The following is a 21501-nucleotide window of genomic DNA, read 5'->3' as shown; positions in this document are numbered from 1 at the left end:
GTTACTTATCAAGAGCTTTAGCACACAAGAGCTCTGCCTCATCAGGACTGTGTGGGAGTGGTTGAATCAGATCCACAGTGGCAGCACAAGTAAACATAACACCACAACTGTCATGATTTCTGTTCAAATGTTGCAGAAACAAAAACGGTTCTGACTTTGGCAGATTCTCACGTAGGAGTCCATCACTCAGAATAAAAGCCTGCTTATTTTTCCTCCGTGTTTATCCTGAACAAAGCACTTCTGTTTACATGAAACGCATCATTTCTTGTGCAGAACTGGAATCTCTTCAAAAGTAACAGATGTAGCTTTCATAAACTTGGTGTGAGTTGAGACGCTTAAAGCAATCTAGTGATTTATATACAATACACTGGTGGACTTAGGGAGGCACTGGGGGGGTGAATGCATGATTGAAAAAACTCAGTGAAACTGCCCCCTTGGATGCCCCATGTGGTAGATAAAACATGATGAAGATGATGAAGATGAAGTGTCCTTCAGGGTGCCCTTCCAGTTAACTGGTTTTACAAACTGAGATCTGGGCACTGGAACACTCAATACAGACTGTTGTTAGCATTTGATATGTTTGAACTGTCTGATGGTTTGTTTTTAAAGGTCCAGTGTGAAGGATTTGACGGCATCTGCTGGTGAGGTTGCAGATATCAACCATCGTAACAGCCTTCATCTCAACCTCCCGTACAGTGGCTGTTAAAAACATAGGAAATGTGAAAGTTCCTCTCTAGAGACAGTGGTTTTGTCCATTCTGGGCTACTGTAGAAACATAGTTGTGCAACATGGCGGACTGTGGAAGAGGACCTGCGGCCTCTGTAGATTTAAAGGATCATTCTATGATAACAAAAACACTAAGCACACAAAGAATACTTTGGTGAAATAAGGAAACTGTTTGATTGGTTGAGTCATCTGAAGCAAGAGGAGGAACACTGAGCCAAGTGAGAAATGTAACCACCTCTATATTAAAAAAGGTAACAACAGTTTGGGTGGATGTTCCCTTTAAAGCTACAATTGGTAAGATAGTCGCCACATATTGCCAAATATTGAAGTTTTGGCCAGCCTGACCTACCAGTGACCTGGTAAAGAGACTCAACAATCAACTATCTTTCACCAGAATTGCTTCTTGCATCTGAAAGTGATCCTGCTCGTTGACTGACTGTTCATTTCATTTTTGCAGCCCACTAAAGGACATCCAGTCTATAAGCTACGACAGTTTTGAGGACAAAAGTCACCATTATCTAAATACAACACAGCAGCCGAGCCAGGATCAGCTGACCAGGACGAATCAGCCATTTATGGGACGGTGTTTTTCAAGAGCAGACTTATGGCTCAGAACAAAACACCACATAAGAAATAAATTTCAGATATAGAAATAAAGTTCAGCCCTAACAGCTCAGAAATGTTCTTTATCTGTCTCAGCCAGCCTGTATTTCACTGTCGCAGCAGTCGCTGCAGGCTGTGAATTGACAGCGATAACCTCACAAATTAGATTTGGCTCTCTGGCTCTGAGCTGTGCCAGATCCATTTGAGACTACAACTCTGGTCTGAAACTTCCAAGGCTGATGTAGAAGAAATATGTTTGAAATTGAGCAGCGTTGCACCTTACCTGAAGAAAAAAAAAGAGGATTTACTGGAAGACTCAGAAAGGTCAGAGCTTAAATCCTACATTTGGAAAAGGTATTTCACAATCATCCAGTTCCCTTTTTGAAGCTGATCGATCGCAACTGATATATACGAGCCAAACTGCCTTGTTTTGTTAGTAGCAAATTTAATAGGCCATCAATCTTTGTACGTACTGTGGCAGCTGCATATACCACAAGTAATTTACCTCACCTTGAAACTCCTGGACTCCTGCAAGAAAAGAAATATATCCAGTTTCTCCTCGCTTTCAAGCCATTGTATTCTTTCTTTGATTTGCTTTCTTTCTACCTTTAAATCCTTTGAAGTTTGTTATTTTAGTGACACCTTTCACTGCCTCTTCACCCCTCTCTCTGTAATTTCTTCACCCTGCACTCTGTGTTCTGCCGAGGGAGATTACAGATAGCTGGAGGTGTGTCAGAGCTGTAATTCAGAGTCAGAGGTTGCTCCTGTGTGTGTGTGTGTGTGTGTGTGTGTGGTCCTTAAACTCCAGCTCAACAGTAGCAATCTTATTACTTAAGGAGAAGAAGGGAGGAAGGAAAGGAAGGATGAAGGAACAGGGCAAATTGGATTGCAAGGAGAGGACTGACATGCAGGTTAAACGGTTGAAAGTAAGACAGACAGGACACAAACAATAAGCGACAGACATGTTTTATGTCGGTCTCCTCCCAACATGCCTCAGCCTCTCCTCCACAGCCAAACGGTGCTACACTAAGTTGCGGCCATGCTAATTACTGAAGTCACTCATTTACCCCTCAGAGCTTTTTAATGATTCTTCTGCATCCTGTTATCGAGGTGATTTGCGCGCGGAGCATCGAGGAAATGAACTGAGGCAGTCGATAGTTTGAGTCCAGCCTGGTTCTAGTAAAACCCCAGCAGGTGCTACTGTAGAAAAGTGGCTATTGATCTGCAGAGGCACTTGCAGAAAATACCTGGCTTAATCTCAGAGAGGGGTGAGGTAAATATAGAGGTGAGCAGAGAGAGGTCTAATGGGATTAGTCTGAGTCACACAGACGTCTGCCAATGCACGTGAGCACGCGCGCACACACACACACAGTGGCATGATAAACATACTGTGGACATGTGAGCAAACACACACAACTTAATGCCAGTCGCATGTACTGTCTGTCTGTACAAGACTGAAACGTCTTTCAGCGTCTCCTCAGGATGAAATGTAATAACTTTGGTGGTGTGTTAACTTTTTTATTGTCTTGTGCTAGCATCAGGTTGAGATTTCAATTTGTCCAACATGACCAAATATCATGTGCAATATTACTTCTCACTTTTCAATATCATTTGCAATTCTACTATTTCAATATCAGACACAATATTAAACTTCTGGTGTCACATGCAATGTTACTCTTCTCTATTTTTACTTCTCCTTATCATATAGTAGTTGGTATACATTTTTTATTGTTGTTCTGTCCGGCACAGGTGTAAAAATGTACCTATTTTTCTTCTTTATTCTTATGTTACTTCATTTTGAGCTATCACTGGCACAAGATGCACATTTCTATCTCCTCTTATCCCTGCAAAACTATTGGCATTCCCATTGGCCTCAGCTGCACTGTGTGGTAGTGCTAATGTTAGCATGCTAACACTCTTAATGGCAAATGTCACCAGCTTAACTGCTTACAGTTGTAAGCATGTTAGCATGCTGATGTTAGCAATTATCTTGAAGCACTGATGTGCCTGAACAGCTCAAAGAGTGAGAGTGGTTTTTAAAGGTGCACTGTGAAGTTTTGGAAAAGAAATTCTAAATCTCAGAAAGGTAATAATGAAGTTATTCTTAAGGTAAGAACACAAACTTAACTCTCGTTCTGTGCAACAGTGGAGACAAATAAAAGCAACTGTTGTACAAATAGTTCATCTGGTACGAAGAATAAATACCCACCAGACGTGTTTTTAATGAACTCATTGCAAGTCTTGAGTATAATTTCGACTGCAATATTGTTTCTAACTCAATGAAATCTGTCGTCTGTATCGTGTAACTGTATAACAACCAGTGAGGCATGACCCTGCTTCACGGACTAACAGTAAATGAGGGATCGCCTGTGTAAACACAGTGAGGAAGGAGGAGTAATGGCAGCCTGCTGCAGCCCAAACTGACCATTATACACTGGCAGGGCAAGCAAACACCAGCAGGCACTAATTAAAAGACAGGTCTTAACTGGGTTGTGGTACAGTCATGTCTGTGCTGAAATAAAACTGCTGTGTGCCAAAAAAAAAGTCAGTGCAGAGTGTATTTTGATGTTGTAGCCACTGTAGCTCTGACTAGAAATGAACCAACAATTTGTCAGCACTACCATGTATTTTGAGGGACTGATGCTGGGGTTTATCCCCTCGTAGTCCGAGCGAAATTCAGTACAACACAACCAGCCTTTCATTACAAAAGTCTTTATTCATTCTTTGGTTAAAAAAAAAGAAACATTTTAAACACAAAGGAGACAAAACATGAAACGTTACTAAAAATCTAGTCATTTCTTCTTTATGATTGTCAACAAACAAAATGCAACAAAAGCTGCGAGTTTGGGTTAAAACTGCAATATGTAGTGAGGGGAAGACACTGACACGCTAAACCGAAACATTAAAGATGTCAAACTGTTACAAGGTTTGACAGAAAATAAAAGAAAACACTGGTAGTCATGATTGAAAAAAATATGCCATGTTATTAAGTAACAACTTTACCTGAATAACACACAGGAGAAGAAGAGAGCAGTGGTTCCCAACCTGGCTGATGATGATTTCTTCTACACATAGTATTTGCTTTTGTTTAGAAACTCGCTCTTTGGTAGACCAGTAGACACATGCGACTCCCGATTAAGGGTTACAATTAACAATTACAATGTAACTATTACTTTCATTATCCATTTATCTGCCGATTATTTTCACAATTAATCATTCAGTCAATAAAATGTAAAAAAGAAATACAAAAAAATAAGGTAAAAAAAATGCTCTTTTTAGATTTTCCCAGAACTCAAAGACTCTTCAGTAAATCTTCACATTTAAGAAGCTGGAACCAGCAAATGTTTTGACATTTTTGCTTAAAAGACTAAAACGATCAATCGCTCCGTCGACTCATTGGTTAATTAACTAATTGTTGCAGCTCTAGTTACAACTAGATGTTGCTTCTTTTTAAGGGGTCACCAGCCAAACAGGCTGGGAACCACTGAGAGTATAGAAAAAAACATAATCTTAACATAATCTTTGTTTATATCTTAGAGGTTTCCGTTTAAAACACAAAACATACTGCAGCTTTAACGTGTAATCAGGTGAAGTTTTGGTAACGTAGTTGTTGAAACGTAACAAGAAGTCATTTTAGATTTGGGCCAAATGCTGAATCGTCTTCCAATTCATTACACAAAGTAGGAATTATGTATAATGTGGTGGGGGCAAAATTTTATTTAAAAAAAAAAAAAAACTATTTTTGGACCAGGCTGTGGTCAAGGGATGTGCGTTGGATGCAATAAATAAAACAAAAGCTGCTAGCTGACTCTTCAAGAGTTAACTCGGCATCTAACCTCCTCTCTTAAGAGAAAGATCAAATATCGGAGAGAGAAATGTTTGAGGAAAAGCTTCCGTCCCTCATCTGCTCTGCCTTTCCTCCCTCTTCTATTTCACATTCCCTCCATCTTATCCATCCCCCCTCTCTCTCACAGCTTTGTTCTATCTCCCTCATCCTTTTCTCTGTACGCAGGAGTTCTCTCCCGTCCCTCTTCCTCACGTCCTCTCCTCTTCATCACAGCTCGTCCCGTGTGCTCCAGTCCTCCAGTTCAGACTGCAGCACGTCAGAGTTCTGGGCCTCAAAGCTCAACTCCCCCTGCTCCTGTGTTTTCCTTGACTTGGCGCGGTCCCAGTCGGTTTTGACCGTCTCGTTGTCCCACACCACTGAGGTTTCCGTGTCGCTGATGTAGCCCGCGTCTCCTGTGTAATGGGTCGGATACACCAGAAGCGGCTCGGCAGAGAACGCACGCAGGTCCCGTCTCTCAAAGTGGTCCATGTACTCTGAACTGATGAGTGAGAGCAGCGGGGACGTGATTAGATTAATGAGAGAGACAGATAAGAGGAGCAGAAAAAGGGATGAAGGGACGGATGGGTTATACTCACACTGGATGTTTGTTGTACATGACAGGGAGGAACTCATCGACAGGAAGCAGTTTGCTCATCGGGTCGGCCCTGAGGAGCTTCCGGGCTCCTTGTAATGACAACATGTAGCCTAGTGTCCAGTAGGAGTAGTCTGCCTCAACCAGATTGTGGATGTTCGGTACAGACGTCTCAGGGTGGTCCACCTGCATTCGCTTCCGCCCGATGTAACTGTATTCAAGATAAACGCGATAATAAATATCCCAAGTACTTAAATTGGAGCCTAGTTACACCAGCATTTATAGAATTAAAAAAATAGAACAGACCTAGACCCAGAGAGTGTAAATTGGTGGACGTTATTTTATTAGCGTTGTGGCAGCATCTGAGTTCCCGCAAAGGAGAGGAAGTGTAGCTTCCTGTCAGTTGTTTAGTATGTTACAATATAGCCAAGGTTGCTACATTACCAAGCTTCCAGCGGCACCACAAATGAATTGAAAGAAATGTTAAGATCATAGCCTTCAGTTTGGACTTATTTTTTATTCAGTTTGCTATAGTGGATTGCTCGAAATAATAAAATATCCATGAGCCTCTACCACTGTTGCTAAAGAAAAGATGCCGGACAAAGAGGAAAATCAGAGTTGTAACTAATTCAAAACACTTCAGTCGCAAACAAAACACTTTCCACCGTTGCTGAATTCATCCAAACTTAGTCAAAACCCTGAACTGAGTCTATTTAAAGGTAATACATGCAGGGTTTGCCACAGCCAGTAACAGCACTCAGGGTGTGAGGTTGTGACTCTACAAAAACATAGCGACTAGGTTACACGACTCTGTCTCTCTCCTCTGCTCTAATAAGGAGCTGCAGGTCTGTGTCACACACAGAGCCACACACACACACACACGACTTTGGAAAAAAGAGAGATTTTCTACTGCAGACGCTCATTTTTGTACTGATGATTGGAGACTTTCATGCCCAATCAAGTTTGGAGGTACTGAAAATGAAAAATTTTACCGTCTGAGAGAACAGTTTGCTTTTGAATGAAACCAATCAATCTCTGATTCTGAAAATGCCAGAGCAGCTCAGTGTTGCATTATTCCCACAAGTGCTTCCTGAATCTGATTAGTGTTGTCTGACATATCCCGTGTGACAGATGGACGGATTTGACTGTAAGGGGATAATAATCCTCTCTGTTTACTGCATCATGTTTTTGTTCAGTCTCTGAAGCATCACTCACATTAGATCCCAGTCCAGCTTCTGTATCGTCACCTCCTGCAGCAGAGTCTGCAGGCGTCGTTTGAAGAACACCTCGAAGCGGAGGTCGTCCTCAATGACCAGGGAGGTCTTCAGACCACGATCTACAATCTCCACACAGAAACACATTCAGATAAATTTAGTGCATTACAGTGTTGCTGAGGTGATGGTGAGCTGGTATAAGCATTACTATGATGGAAAGGTTTCTTAAATCCTTTACTGATAATAGTCCTTTGTTTCAAATTTTAAAAAAGTACAGAAACATCCACACACATGCTCTTAGATTAAAAAGGCATATACTGTATGTAACCTTTGTGAAAAATCACTTTCCAGTCCTTTCATGGTGCTATTGTTGCATTAACTTCATTGAGGTGGTTGAATGGAGCTGATTTAAATCCTTCTACTTATGGTGTTGTGCTCATGAGGGACGCTTTTTCCTGGAAAATAATAGTGCAGCTAAACTATGAAGAGAAAACAAGCTGTTGGAAGATATATCATCCCAGAAATAACAACGCTAAATGATATTCCTGTCCTTTAGAGATTATTTTATGCCACCGATGTGATGATAATAAAAGAGCTTAATAATGCAGGTACAACTTTTCTACGAGCAATAAACTTAATTCTTAGTTATCAGACATTTATTGGAATATACTAATCATTCCAGGTCTATTGAAATGTGAAAAACAAATTAGATCTCCTTAATAAATACAACAAATAAAATAAAACCACACAAACAAAACAATAATTAAATGTGCATCTGGCATTATGTCAGCGAAAATGTTGTTTACATTCTCATGTAAACACAGTCAGTGCTGAGGTCAGCAAAAATGATCAAGGTCATATGCAGTACATACTGTACATCAGTAAGTCGATAAGATATTTACGTTAAGTCAATATCGTAATTATCGTGACAGGCCTAGTACCAGGTACAGACAGACCCAGAGGCCTGAGGCCTGTCCAAGCGTCTCACCTCCTTCCAGATGTTGTAATGAGAGAGGAAACAACCCAGTTCACCCTTAGTGAGAGGTCGACCATGATAAGGGTCCTTGTATCCCGGCAGCATCTTAATCTCCATAGACTCTATATCGGTCTTGTTCAGAGCTCTGAGACAAAGGGAAGGGATAAACAAAGAGATTAGACCTGGAAACAATAAATCACATGGATGATGTGTGCCTTGAATGAAAATGTACAATACAAATGTAACAAAAGCCGTGCAGGTGTTATGACAGTCTTTTAAAATCAGGTAATATTAGAAACAAATGTGTAAAACATGACGCAATCTAATGAGATAAAGATTAGAGCTACATTTTCCTCACAGAGGAGCTAAAACTATGGTACTCCTTAAATGGCAGCATGCAGCCGCTACTCTACACCTGGTTGTTTATCTCAGCTCAACCTCCCTACATCAATCTAAACGGCATGTTGCAGAGGCACAAATCAGGAAGACACAGGCAGTGGGGGAGGAAGGAGATGAGAAACGTACTTGCCATCCACAGCGGCAACAACCTTACAGCTGAGCTCCTGCTCGTACAAAGCTCTTAGCATTCGCTCACGACGGTCAGCTCTCCGCACCAGATTGATCATAAACACCTGGGAGCACACAAATGCACAACCTCACACACATGCGTGCGTTATTGTGTGTGTTTTTTGCGTGTGTGTGCTTGTGGTTGAGTGTGTGTACCTCATCAAAGCCCATCTTGTTAGGCTGCTTGGGAGGAAGAGACAGGAAGCTGGAGGGCTCCAATGGAGGATTTCTCACTTTCAAAGAAAAAAAAAAAAACAGGGGGAGACGGTTACAAAGAGAATGAGTAATGTGTTGAAACAGGGGTTCCCAAACTGTGGCCCAGGGGTCCTCAGGAGATTTCCACGGAGCTCCCAAAATGAAAGATAATTTAACTTTTGCTTTGATTTTACACTCTAGAGTTTAGCAAGATGAGTACATGTATAGTGATTACTATTTTATAGTACAGTAGATTTAAATATCATCACAATATTTTTAGGCTATATTGCAATACTCAATAAATATCCTGATACTTCACAAAAGCACTTCAAAAATTGGAATTTAAAAATGGAAATTATGGCAATCCTGTAGGGACGACTATCTGTACTTTCACAAAATATTAACACAATGAGATTTTTGATAAATAGTCGATCAATAATGTGGATATAATGACTAAGTGGGAAAAGGCAAGTATTAGAACTGATTGGTTTTAAGGCAGAGGCACACAATATGTTAACTCTAAGAAAACCTTTTCATAATGGGTACAGCAGAAAAAAAACACCCAGTTAGATAAACGTAGGCTGGAGAAATCCATCAAATGCAAAATCTGCAGATCAGCACAACATGTCATTGCAAGTGAAAGATAAAGTCCATTTGAAACCAGCAATAATCCATCATAAAGACATAATCAGGTCTAATCACAGCCTAGTGTCTGTTTGAATGCTTCATCATGAGCAAACTCACTGCCTTTTGCATTAACAGTAGAACACTAAGAAATCATTTGGTCGTTGACTCACCCATGACCTCGAGCTGAGTATGCAAGAAGCTCTCCGCCTCATCCTGCAAGTTGGCGTGAGAGGGCATTGGGACGGGGAAATACCCGTAAGTTTCTTTGTTGCACAGGTACATCTGAACATCTGAGAAGATAAAAGACAGGAAAAACATGTTTACGAATGTGAACAAAACATGCTTAGAAAGACATTTAACCAGCTGTCACATAACAAGTCTTGCTGTATTTGTCTCACCTGCCATGCGAGCTGAGTAGGCAAAGACGATGACGTCATCCAGGGCCCAGCTGTACTCCGGGTGTGGTGGATAGAAAGCCAGCTGACGGGAGGCCTCCTTCTGTAGGTCCACTAGGTAGGTAGAGTGGACCATCGGTACAGCGAAACAGCCATGACGCTCCCGCTTACGGATAGGCATGTAAGCTGGTGTACGCTTGTAGTAACCCTGCAGGGAGTGAGCGCGTGTACACACACACACACACACACACACTGTACCGTTACACACGATTTTATCGAGTCCAATTTGTTTCCTAATGAAAAAAAAGCTTGGAGGAAGACTCAAAATGTCAGGGGAAGCTTGATCTGAGATATCTGAGTTGATTGAGATAATTGGCTGCCCAGTCTGTGAGGTACGTCCATGTGTCCATTTTTAAACACTCAAATGAACATTTCTGAAACTCTATATTTTATTACAAATTTACTAAGAAATATGAAAACCTGATTGTGAAAAAAATATTAAGTGTCTGAGACTGAGAAATATTGACTAAGAGAAAAGACATTAACTGACATGCTTATCGCCTTTTGGCTACAGGCCCATTCACTGTCATAGAGGAAGAGGTTCTTTGAAGGAATCAGAGAGACAGACTCTTGGTTTGAGTTGGTTGATTTTGCGCTTGAGGATAGACAATGTCCATATGTCTACTCGAATTTGAAAAGAAGCAACGATGAGTACTTAGAGGCATCCTGTCTAGACAGAAATAGATCAGACAGAACTGTATCCAAGACATGCAAATACATAATGCCGCATGATACATCAGATGTGCAAGTTTAAGAAAATGAGAGTCTGCATATCAAGTAAACCTCCTTCATTTTCACACTGCTGCTGAATGATAAAAAATAATGAGGTGACACATCAATTTAAAGAGGCCTTAAGTTAGAATATTTCTTATCAGCAGCACAGACAGCAGAAGTATCTGATAAAGCAGGAATAACAGACTGAGAAGTATGTTTTACTTGTTCTAATACTAGCCTTTACCCACTACAGCCCTATTCACATGGGACTATTACCTGGTTACCTCTAATAATTAAGCATATCACTGACCATATTCTGCCAAACACAGTCATGTGACTGTGAGGTCATGTGATAATATTAGTCTAGTGTGAATATGCATGTTTCTGTTGTCAGACAACTGAACAAGTACTAAAATATTAAATTTGATCGCGTCTCATATGTTTAACAGCAGTCAACAGCTGAGCTGTGAGATCGGCGGTACTGACATTTAAAAGTGATAACAGAGAAGGTTAGGAGCAATGAAAGGTTGTCACATTCAAGTACAGCCATAAGGCGTATTTTACTTTATCTAAATGAGCTGCAAAATGTGTATTTATGCTTCAAACGCATGCAGTAAGTGGGAAAAGCTATATAAGTGATGTGGCTGCTGAAGAACAGACAGTTCACTTCTGTTAGTTGATGTTACACAGAGCTATCATACCGGGAGAAAATGTCAGTAAAATACAGACTTCACTTATTCTATGCAAATGCCACATCACTGGTGGACCCCCTTGTGCCCCTATGTTCGAAAAAACGCTGCGCTTCTTGGACGCCCCAATGGTAGATAAAACATGATAAAGTGCCCTCTTGGGTACCCTTCCATTTCACTATATATATATATACATACATACATACATACATACATATACATACACACACACTATACTTTGTCCACCGCATACAGCCGGTGCATTTTTTTTGTCCGCCCCTGCCGCTCAAACATTCTGTCACTGTGACGCTGCCACATGAAACACAAACATGGGGTGGTAATTTATAAATCCCATGAGGTCCCCTGGTAAAAGTAGTCCCGTGCAAATAGGGCTTTAGTCATTATATCCACATTACTGATGATTATTTTCTAAAGATCTCTTCGTACTAATATTTTGTGAGAGAACAAAGTCAACAGCAATATTGATATTGAGGTATTTTCTCAAAAGTATTGTGATTTCAAAATATCAAGATAAATACTGTGTAAAACAAATATATGATTAAAGTATAAGTCATATCGCAGAGCCCGACTGAGAAGATTGAGCAAATAAAACATAATGAGCTGTGTGGGTTGTCTGCGCACCAGCCACACATTCCACTCATATCACAAACCTTCATTAAAGCTAAATATTGTGTCATTACATTCAGTTACCTGCGAGACAAATCATTTACACGTTAGCAGAGTAATCTGAGGGAAACACTCTCTCCTACACCTTCACATTCACTCATTTAAAGTGTTTCTTAAGTGAGCTAATTGCACAAATTTCAATTCCTTGTGCGTTAGAAAAAAATTGTGTGTAAAAAAAAAAAAAAAGTGTACAAAATTCTGTATTCTGTATTTCTGTGTTATGACGATGGGGGAAGATGTTCGCTATGATTCAGCAGGACTGCATGAAAAGTGACATTTTACTCACCGTCAGTAACCCACAGAGTCAACAGCAAACGATTATCTGGACTGCATTATTTGTCAAAGATGTAAAAAAAAAAAAAAAAAACCTTAGACATTATGAAGTAGCTACTCATGATAAATAACCTTCACAGTCTGTAGGTTTAGTTTATGTATTGGAGTGAAACTGCTGGTGGTCATGTGGTTTATATTTCTAGAGCTGTACTAACATGCAGCTCATCATTTCATACCCCTGCATAATATTTGTATAATAGCCTCACAGGTGCTTCTGACTGGGTGTGGTAACTATTTTAAATATTTAATCTGATTTATGCAGTACTACCTGTGAAGTCATGCCACACCAGAAGTTGGAGTAGGCAGCTCTGGACTCCAGCATGGGCGCCACAATGGTCTTGTTCTCGCTCATCAGCTTCTTCAACACATCCGGATTGGTGAGCAGGTTGTCACAGTCAGCCACCTGCAGACGGAATAGAAGGGCACGATATTGACAACAATCACGCACAAAACGTGCACATGCAAGCACACACAAAATGTCACCCGCTGCCACTAAATGATTGATTGGGCCACAGCAACGTGGTGCGATCACAGAGCACTGTGAGCATAAGCAGCTCCTTCCTGAACTGTTTCATGTCCCATCCAACAGACTGCAGGAGGCTGGCGTGTTTACAACAAACATTGTTCCATGTCCAGAAAACAGGGATTCTTTGAAGCCAAAACATTTCATCCTTGTCGGGCTGCAACTAACAATTTTTTTCATTGTTGATTAATCTGTTGATTATTTTCTCATTTCATCGTTTATTTCTTTGGTCTGTAAAATGTCAGAAAATGGTGTAAAATGTTGTCAGTGTCTCTCAACGGCCAAATTGATGTCCTCAATTGTTTTGTCTTACCCACAACCCAAATACATTTCATTTACTGTCATAGAGGAGTAAAGAAATCAGGAAATATACATTTAAAAGCTGGCATCAGAGAATTTTGACTTTTCTTGAAAAATGTTAATTTTGGGGAAGAAATTTTAGTCAGAAGAGAAAGATCTTCATCGGCTGAATTTTAAGCCCTAACAAACCAAATAAACAAACTCTCTTTGTTTTCATGACTGAATAAACAAATTGACCTTGAAGGACAAATACTGTTTTACTTTGTTTATATTTGGCGGACCCTGCCACCTTTCTAGCTTCAGTGTTCTGGGACCTTATTTTCCTCTGATAAAGGCTACTCAGTTCCTAAGTCTGTGTTGTGTGTGTGTGTGTGTGTGTGTGTGTGTGTGTGTGTGTGTGTGTGTGTTAGTGTGTGTGTGTGTGTGACAAAAATATTCTGTAATAACCAAAATTAAGGAATATTTATGAAACATTTCATTTAAGCTAGTTATGATTGTAAAAAACTCTTAAAAGTCTATGTCAGCATCAGACATAAATATCCTCTTTGCTGATAAAGGCCATGGGAAAAAAGAATCACTTCTGACTGGCCGGCAGGTGTTCAAAAAAATCAAGACACCTCAACACCGTTTGAATCAACACTTTAGCTACACATCAAAGTTGATCTAAGAAAGAGTAAAATCCCACCTCAAGGTCTTCTCACTGGCTTTTTCCGGGGCTTTAAAGCTTAAGGAAAACATTTTAATGATCTCTGAATCAGTGAACATGTTATATTAAAATGCAGGTAACCATAGCAACAGTACTTGGGCTTCATTCACTGGTACAAAAATGGTCTGATCATGGGTTAACCTAACAATAAACAAATATTTGAGCTCCACCTCATGAACATCGTGGAGTTCATTGCCTCCACCTTCTCTATTACTTTCTTAAAGCAGCAAAGATCTTTCTGCATTGTTTTGTACTACTTTAAAACTGCTGCAACAAAATGGCAATCAATAATAACACAAAGATCATCTCTGGGAGTGTGTCACAGCTCTCAAATACAAAAACACTTGATAAATATGCAGTTTAATGTAGTTTTTTCTTTTTTATATAAATAATTGAGCTTTGCTTTCTCATCCACATTTTTTTATTTTCACCCTGTTACCCTCAACAGGTCTAAACCGGTGAAGATGATGGATGAATCAGCTTCCTTACCACACATCGCCCCACACATCTGACCCAGAGTCAGAGACATCGCTGCGAGTACATAATAAGAAAAGGCTCATGAAGCTGTTGAGTGGATGATAACCTACCAGGAGGTAGTCGGCCCAGATCTCACGGGCGGTGTCCAGCGCTGCCTGGCGGAGCTTCATTACATGTTCATAACGGAGATTATTCCAGTGCTTAGGCCCCACCTCGTCTGCAAAAGCACTGACACATGCACAGACAGACCCATTAGGTAATCTGCTTATATCACACACACACTAACTCACACACACATATACAAATTACCTGCTTTCATCATCGGGTCTCCACTCCACATAGTGATAGTCATTCTGCACCTTGATAAGCCAATCTCTCAGGATAGCTGTAGTGTTATCTATGTTGTGATCTGTCGCCACCCTGTGGGAGGATGAAGGACAGCAGAGAGAGAGACAGAGAGAGACAGAGAAGGAAAGACAGACAGAGAGGTCATGACAGAGAGATGGAAAGAGCTCATGTAAGATATTCTTCTCAATGATACAGTGTGACTTTGGCTCAAAGGTAGATTATAGGCTACATGCCTTCATAATGTTAACGTCTTATTTATTAATATTTACCAGCTGTTATTACTCTGTCACTTACAATAGCAGGAGGAACCCCATTATTTTCTGGTCCTGGCCCGCCCCATTCATTTATTTCATTGAGCTCATGTCTCTTCATAATTAATGCTTCCACTGGTATTATGTCAGGACTGAACATTAACCCAAGTTTAGGTATTGGGCTTCTGAATAAGTCTGTATACAGTATATTTTTCTGAAAATTTAACAGAGAAACGGTTTATAAAGAAAAACAAAATTAAAGCGGATAAAGATACAACCCAAGATTTTCCATGTGGTACTATTGGCTGTGCCACAGTTGAAATGGCACCCAAATTGCTTTCTGTTTTCCTCAGAGTAGCAACTAAACAAGAGTTTACTTGAATTAATTATTTAATTCAATCACGCCTTATTCAATTTTAATTAAAACACATTTTATTTGCTGGATCCAGACTTTTATTTGGATGATTATTATTTGCAGATGTTTTGCATCAACATCTCTGCATTATTCCCTGGGAAGTTAGCGGAATTGTTGAATATCGCCCTATCTAGCAATGTTAAAGAAAGAGGGAAAAATTTCCTGGATCCGACCCTTTATCCGGATCTGCACCAAAGGTTAATGGGATCTATTCTGGGCCGAGACACATCCTCCATCCAAGTTTTGTGGAAATCTGTTCAGCAGTTTTTGTGTAATCCTGCTGACAAACCAACCAACCAACAAATAGACAAGGGCAAAAACGCAACCTCCTTAGCAGAAGTAAGAAGAAATCAATATTTTAAGTAGTTTATCAAGCAAATACACAAAACATTTTAATCTTACAGCTTCTCAAATGTGAGAATTTGCTGTTTTTCTGTTTTATTTTAAGGGTAAATCCAGTTTGGAGCATTGCTACAGCAAAAAAATTTTAAAATGTCATCTTGGGCTCTAAAAAACTGTAATGGACATGATTCACTTCCCTCTGATATTTTGTAGATGAAACAATCATTCACTGAATCAAAAACATGATTGAGATTAGTCAATAATGAAAATATTGTATGCAGCACAATTCAAAACAATTAGTTGATATATTATCATTGCATGAAGATATACTGCAGGGATCTTTATCAATGCTTGACAAAACTTTCAAAATAATGTGGAATGTGAACATGATGAACAGTCAAATATCACTTAACTGTATCACCGCCTTAAAGCTGCAGTTTAACGTTGTTTTTTATATATTTGAGGGCAACAGAATAAGCTGAAATCAAAACAATACACACAGTCATTTCAACCATTTCTGCTTCTATAAAAAACTGATTACTGCAGCTTTAAGCAACCTGGAAGATGAATACTAAATCTCAACATCAGATGATATTGAGTATTGATATATTAATATCCATCTCTACTTTTGTCTTTTCATCCTTGAGGATCTTTATCAAGCTGAGCTGCACATCACTAATGTCATAGTGGACAAAGAAGAACAAAGACAGACAATAGGGGCTAAGAAGGGGAGGAGTGGCATTTGTCTGCTGTCTGTGTTATCATAACAAATCTCAGTGTGTCAGCGAGGGGTGAGAGAGAGGGGGGGAGAGAGAATGTGTAAATATGAGAGAAATGGATTTTCTCCCAGCCCTGTAGTGAACTGAGTGACAGTCGGCGTGCTGCAGGTGTTAGTTTGCCATCCGTCTGTGGCGTTTTAACACCACAGTGCTGTCCCAGCACCTACATGTGACCGACCCACCGATCCATCTTCTCCTTCCCTCCTCTCTCTCTGACTGCTGTGGAGTTTTGAATGAGCAGAGGTAGCGATATGAAAGGGTTTATGGAGGGTAAATATTTGAGATTGCTTGCATGCCAGCAATAGAACCATGCCTAAAGGATAAGAGCGTTGAGAAAGAGGCTGAAAATGGATGACTTATCATATTCATCTTGCAGAAGACACACACACACACACACACATAAGGCAGTCTGCATGCGCGTGTCCATGCTGCTGCTTGCCAAGTACTCCATCTTAACCTGTCAGGCTTCCAACTGCAGGTAGCGACAGGTGACCGGCTAGCAGCTCAGTTTATGTCTTTCATGATGCATTTCAAAACTTTTTATATCCGTTGTTCCGCTGAGAGAAGAGATACGCTGTAGATCAAAGCAACCATGCAGAAAACTGAGCTCTGGCTGCCACATGGGCACAGTTAGACTCAGGCACAGAGAAGCTTCTGGCTGAAGTTCTGGCTCGGACACAAGGGGAAAACTCAGCAACATCAAGGCTGGTTTAATAAAGAGACACACGGACATTTGAATCCCTCGCTCTGGCTCCTTCTACTGAAAAAGTTCAATTCAACATTCACTCTCTCATCAGGCACAGCACCCTTTCTTGGATCAAACACCCAACTCATAGGGGTGAATGATGTTTAATCTGAATCCAAACTCACACAGTCACATATAACACCACTCTGATTGAGGCAACTGCCTTTATTTATCACTGGGTTTGAAAAGACTGTAATCTGACCTGTCAGCTGTGAATGCTGATGAAAGATTAAACTTAATCTTTAAAACCAGATTTGCTGGCAGTGGATCAAACTGAGAAGAGGAAGTGAGCAGTGCTGGAGACCATAATAATGTGCAAGGCAAAGTGGGGGTTGTGACAGAAAAGGAAGGTAGCCTGAGGTCAAAGAAGGAAGCCTGCAGTGGTTATTAAACAGCTTCAGGGACACAGTTTGGTGTGCGTGGTTTAAGACATTTTGTACAAGACTGGGTTTGTTTCCAGTCGAGATGTGGATGAGAAGAGGGAGGGGAAAGAAAAAGGAAGGGAGGGAGGAGGGGTAGAGGGGAAACCGGAGGGGCGATGAGAGAGAAGATCTGTGACTGAATGGAACTTTTAATGGCCACGACTCTGCTGCTGCAACCCGCCCTACGCGCCCCGCCGCCGGGGTCAAAACCATACAGCACCCCGGTGCGTGTGGAGCCATTTACACTCACTTCCCCGCTGATTTGAGTTGTTAGGTGTGGAGATAAAACCCTTGTGCCTTTACCCACATCTTAACAATAACACAGCAGCCCCACCTAGCCAACAGTTCATCTCTCATATGTCTACACTGGCTCGACGTGTCTCTGGTGACCGTCAATGGGCTCACACTGACGTTGAATCACACTTTGTCGTACTTGTCGTAGTTAAACTACTCTAAAAGTTTCACTCCTCTAAGTTTTACTCACCACAGCGCTATCCGGTCCTTCGGGTAGTCGAGGCGCTCGATGGTTCCGAGGAACAGCGGCAGAGAGTGCGCCGAGTTGCGGCAGACCAGCGCGATGACGACCCGAGGAGCGAGGAGCGGAGACTCGGGGCTCCAGCGCTCCTCGGGGAAATATCCCCGGCTCGGGTCCGGCAGGAGAACGAACAGCAGGGCAGGCAGCAGCGAGGTGACCCGGGGCATGGCAGGGGAGAGAAACTCGGTGGTGACGCGGCGGACAGAGAAGGGCACGGAGGATGTAGAGGGCTGAGGGTCCCGCTGTTGTGTTTTGCCGACAGTGGATACATGGCGCAGGAGCCTGCGGGAGCTGGCTTCATTAAAGGGGAGGTCCGGGTTAAAGGGAATGTTCTCGAAAGGCAGCCATCGGCCCACATTTGTGTGCCTTGTGTACATAGTGAACATGTGTAAAATCATATCCCATCAGGTTTGGGTTCATGATTAATTCTATTTGATAAATTAAACTTCATATCTCGCCACACCACATAGACTATTAGGCGCCCTCCTGTTGTTGCGCTGTCCTCCCCTTTAAGAGCAGATCCAGCTGTAGGAAGCACTGAAGCGATGGGCGTGTCCAAGTTCAATAAACTGCGGGCCTGGAGGATCACTTATCAACCGCACGAGAGTCACTGAGGGCGTTTCAGTCAAATAATACTACTCTCACATTGTTTCATATGCAAGGTTAAGAGGCCCGAGGAGCTACAAGCATGCAGTGTTTTGCAAGAAAACAGCAAAAACTAATAAACAGATAAATAGATATTTTTCATTGCAAAATGTAAGAGATGGCCACCTGTCAAATTCATACTCAAAACACCAGAGTAACCACTAACTGCTGCTGACTGTAGCTGCCCTTTGCTAGTCGGCTCAGTTAGCCATGCAGCTAGCAGTTGGGACTGGGAGCTCAGGGACTGACTTCAGTAGATATCTCTGCAACACAACACATAGACATCACAATGTCGAAACTGCTATTTCTCACACTCTGTTTAAAATGTATTGGACACATAAAGGAATGTTTGGTTTATGCATCAACATGAGAGGCCTCTTCAGAGTCCTTCATGCTTGCTGTGCTTTATGCTGGGAGACTCTGGAGCCTGGAGTTAAAGATAATATGGAGCCTTGGAGATGTTCCCGACTCCCCTGATAACATTGAATGAGAGACGACATTGACCGAGTGTGACCAACATTGTTTGGTCCTCCTCCCTGTTGCCGTGATTTGATAAGGCGTGGGACATACTGTTAAAAGCTGAGGGAATTTAATGTCCCTTTTATAGGGACAGTTCATTCCAGAAACCAAAAATACATATTTTCCCCATACCATCTAGAAAATGTCTGCCTTCTCTCTCTTTGTTAAAGCGTACAAATCAGTCAATGGAAATTCTTTCTCTTCTGATTAAAATGTCTACCCCAAAACTATAATGCACCTCTAAATGCCTGCCTATATCACTATATAGCTCTCAGTTTGTTCTCTTGAAAATGACTTGATCTTGGAGGTTATGACCTGCACTCAGCTAAACTCTGGTTCACTCCTTCATGACTCAGTGAGATAGACATATTCTCCTGCATCAAGCAGTGGGGATGTGTGGTTTTCAGAGTTTTCTGAGTTGGCCAAAGTGTCATCCTGGTAAGACAATGTGCCTGGTGTGAGTGTTTCAGATCCTGAGGTAGAGTCTTTGCAGGTTTGGCAGAAGTTCTGCTGGCAACCCCAGTCAGCAGGAGTTATCATATTGTGGTACACTGGCTCAGAGAAAGTGGAGCTGGAGCTGCAGGAGTGTCTGTGACTGACAGGGAGAAGCATGGACTGCTGTGGAAAGGAAGACCTCATCACAGCAGGAAAGAAAACACAAAAACATACACAGCAGGCAACAGATTTATAGGACACTACACTCTTGAAAATGTAGCAGACACATGTTAGGATTAGAAAAGGCCCACTGTTACAGCACTAATGGGTTACTGCTCAACTTCTTAACTGAGATCGAAGTGCCAACAGTTAACAGGGTTTTTCTAAGCCCACCCTGTTACATACCTTCACCACTCTGTCTTTGACCCCACACAGCATTGCTGTGAGCTGCAGAGTCAAAAGAGAAGGATGGATATTGAGAGGCCAATCTCCAGAACATTGCAGCACACCACAACCACATGTAGGAGAAAGAAGAGTCAAGGGACATGAGAGACAGTACGGTACATTTTAGAAAATTCTATTATCTACCTTAAAGGGTATGAGTGTAGGATTCAGGGGATTACATTTGTATTATATTTTTGCTTGTGTATAATCACCCAGGACTAACAACATTGTGTTTTCATTACCTTAAAATTAGTGCCAGAATAAATGTTAAGTAAGGGTTTAAGTAGGTTTCTGCAAACCTGTACCTGTGATATGGAGAAACATTAACTCCAGGTGACTGGGCTTGCTTTTGATATCGCTCAGATCTGGTAATGACAGACCCGCCTGTCATTACTGGTTCTGAGCAGAGCATCCACCTTCTTGGACAGCCGGATATGACAGCGCAGATCGGGTGGTGACAGGGTCCTCTTCCATGGAGTCCACCATGTTGCATCACCATGTTTCTACAGTAGTTCAGAAGGGACAAACAAACACTGGCTCTATAGGGCCTTTCACATTTTCTGCATTTTTAGCTGCCACATGTTTTGAAGGTGAGGGGTATTCAGTTGCTTGCAATGTGCAATCCCACCGCTAGATGCCACTAGATCCTACACCTCAATGTGTTGGACACACAAAGAAATTTGTTAACTTAATTTGTAGATTCTGACTTTTGACCATCAAAGGTCTCCAGGTTCCACCGTGGACTCTCCTGGAGCCACGTGCGCCCCTCTTAGCTAAAGTCCTGTTGCCTGTCCAGGCACTGCCACATCCTGGCAACATCTGGTCCGAGAGCACTCAGAGGTGACAGCATCTGAGATTAAAGAACACCTTATATACATTGTTCTGCAGGCTGTTGTATATATGAATGTATTTTTAGACATATTTTATTCCATCATACTCGCACGAAGATATTTTAGAATGCATTTTGTATTGCTGTTGTAAATCTTTATGAATTTTTAAATCATTTCCAGTTATTTCTCATTATTATATTTCTGTCATTATCATGATCATTTTTATTTTGTTCCATTTTATTTTTTACTCAGGTCTCAATTGCAAGAAAAAAAATCTCAACTCAATGTGATGTCCTGATTAAAGTATATACATTAGAGTGTAGCTTTGGACAAGTGTTAAATTGCTAAACAGATGATATATCCCATACAGGTTTAATAGAAGATGGTTAATAAGGTATCCACATGCACTCCTATAACTCTGACATGAGCTTCCATTAAGGTATTTGCTGCCTCGGGCCTGGTACGCACTTCACATTCCATCACATAATTATACTATTGTATAGCTGCCAGTCAAATAATAAAGTAGTCTAAAGGAGCGACAGAAACACCTCTCCTGTCGCCTGAGGGGCATTTTTATCAAA

At 41.2% G+C, this 21501-nt stretch overlaps 1 protein-coding gene across 1 annotated transcript; it reads right to left on the bottom strand.

Moving 5' to 3' along the window:
• Positions 1-4025: 4025 nt before the first annotated feature.
• LOC141006481 (procollagen galactosyltransferase 1-like) lies at positions 4026-18304 on the bottom strand. Its single transcript, XM_073478702.1, has 12 exons — positions 17997-18304; positions 14520-14630; positions 14321-14438; positions 12473-12607; positions 9725-9929; positions 9497-9616; positions 8661-8737; positions 8463-8569; positions 7950-8082; positions 6963-7090; positions 5752-5958; positions 4026-5654 (listed from the first exon to the last, which is right to left on the bottom strand). Exons 1-12 carry the CDS (start codon positions 18212-18214, stop codon positions 5384-5386), a joined length of 1830 nt encoding a protein of 609 aa, XP_073334803.1. The 5' UTR covers positions 18215-18304; the 3' UTR covers positions 4026-5383.
• Positions 18305-21501: the final 3197 nt, after the last annotated feature.

The sequence above is a fragment of the Pagrus major genome, chromosome 1 (genome assembly GCF_040436345.1).
Source record: "Pagrus major chromosome 1, Pma_NU_1.0".
Classification (NCBI taxonomy): domain Eukaryota; kingdom Metazoa; phylum Chordata; class Actinopteri; order Spariformes; family Sparidae; genus Pagrus; species Pagrus major.
Note: the sequence above shows the minus strand (reverse complement) of the source record. Positions and strands in the feature narration are given on the sequence as shown.

What these genes read in the sequence shown, in the direction of transcription:
- LOC141006481 (XM_073478702.1), bottom strand. Translation starts at nt 18,214, where the DNA reads ATGCCCCGGGTCACCTCGCTGCTGCCTGCCCTGCTGTTCGTTCTCCTG. An exon ending in GTTGCCGCTGTGGATGGCAA is followed by an intron (nt 8,083 to 8,462) that starts GTACGTTTCTCA and finishes CCTTTGTCTCAG; the next exon opens with AGCTCTGAACAAGACCGATA. An exon ending in ATTACAACATCTGGAAGGAG is followed by an intron (nt 7,091 to 7,949) that starts GTGAGACGCTTG and finishes TTCTGTGTGGAG; the next exon opens with ATTGTAGATCGTGGTCTGAA.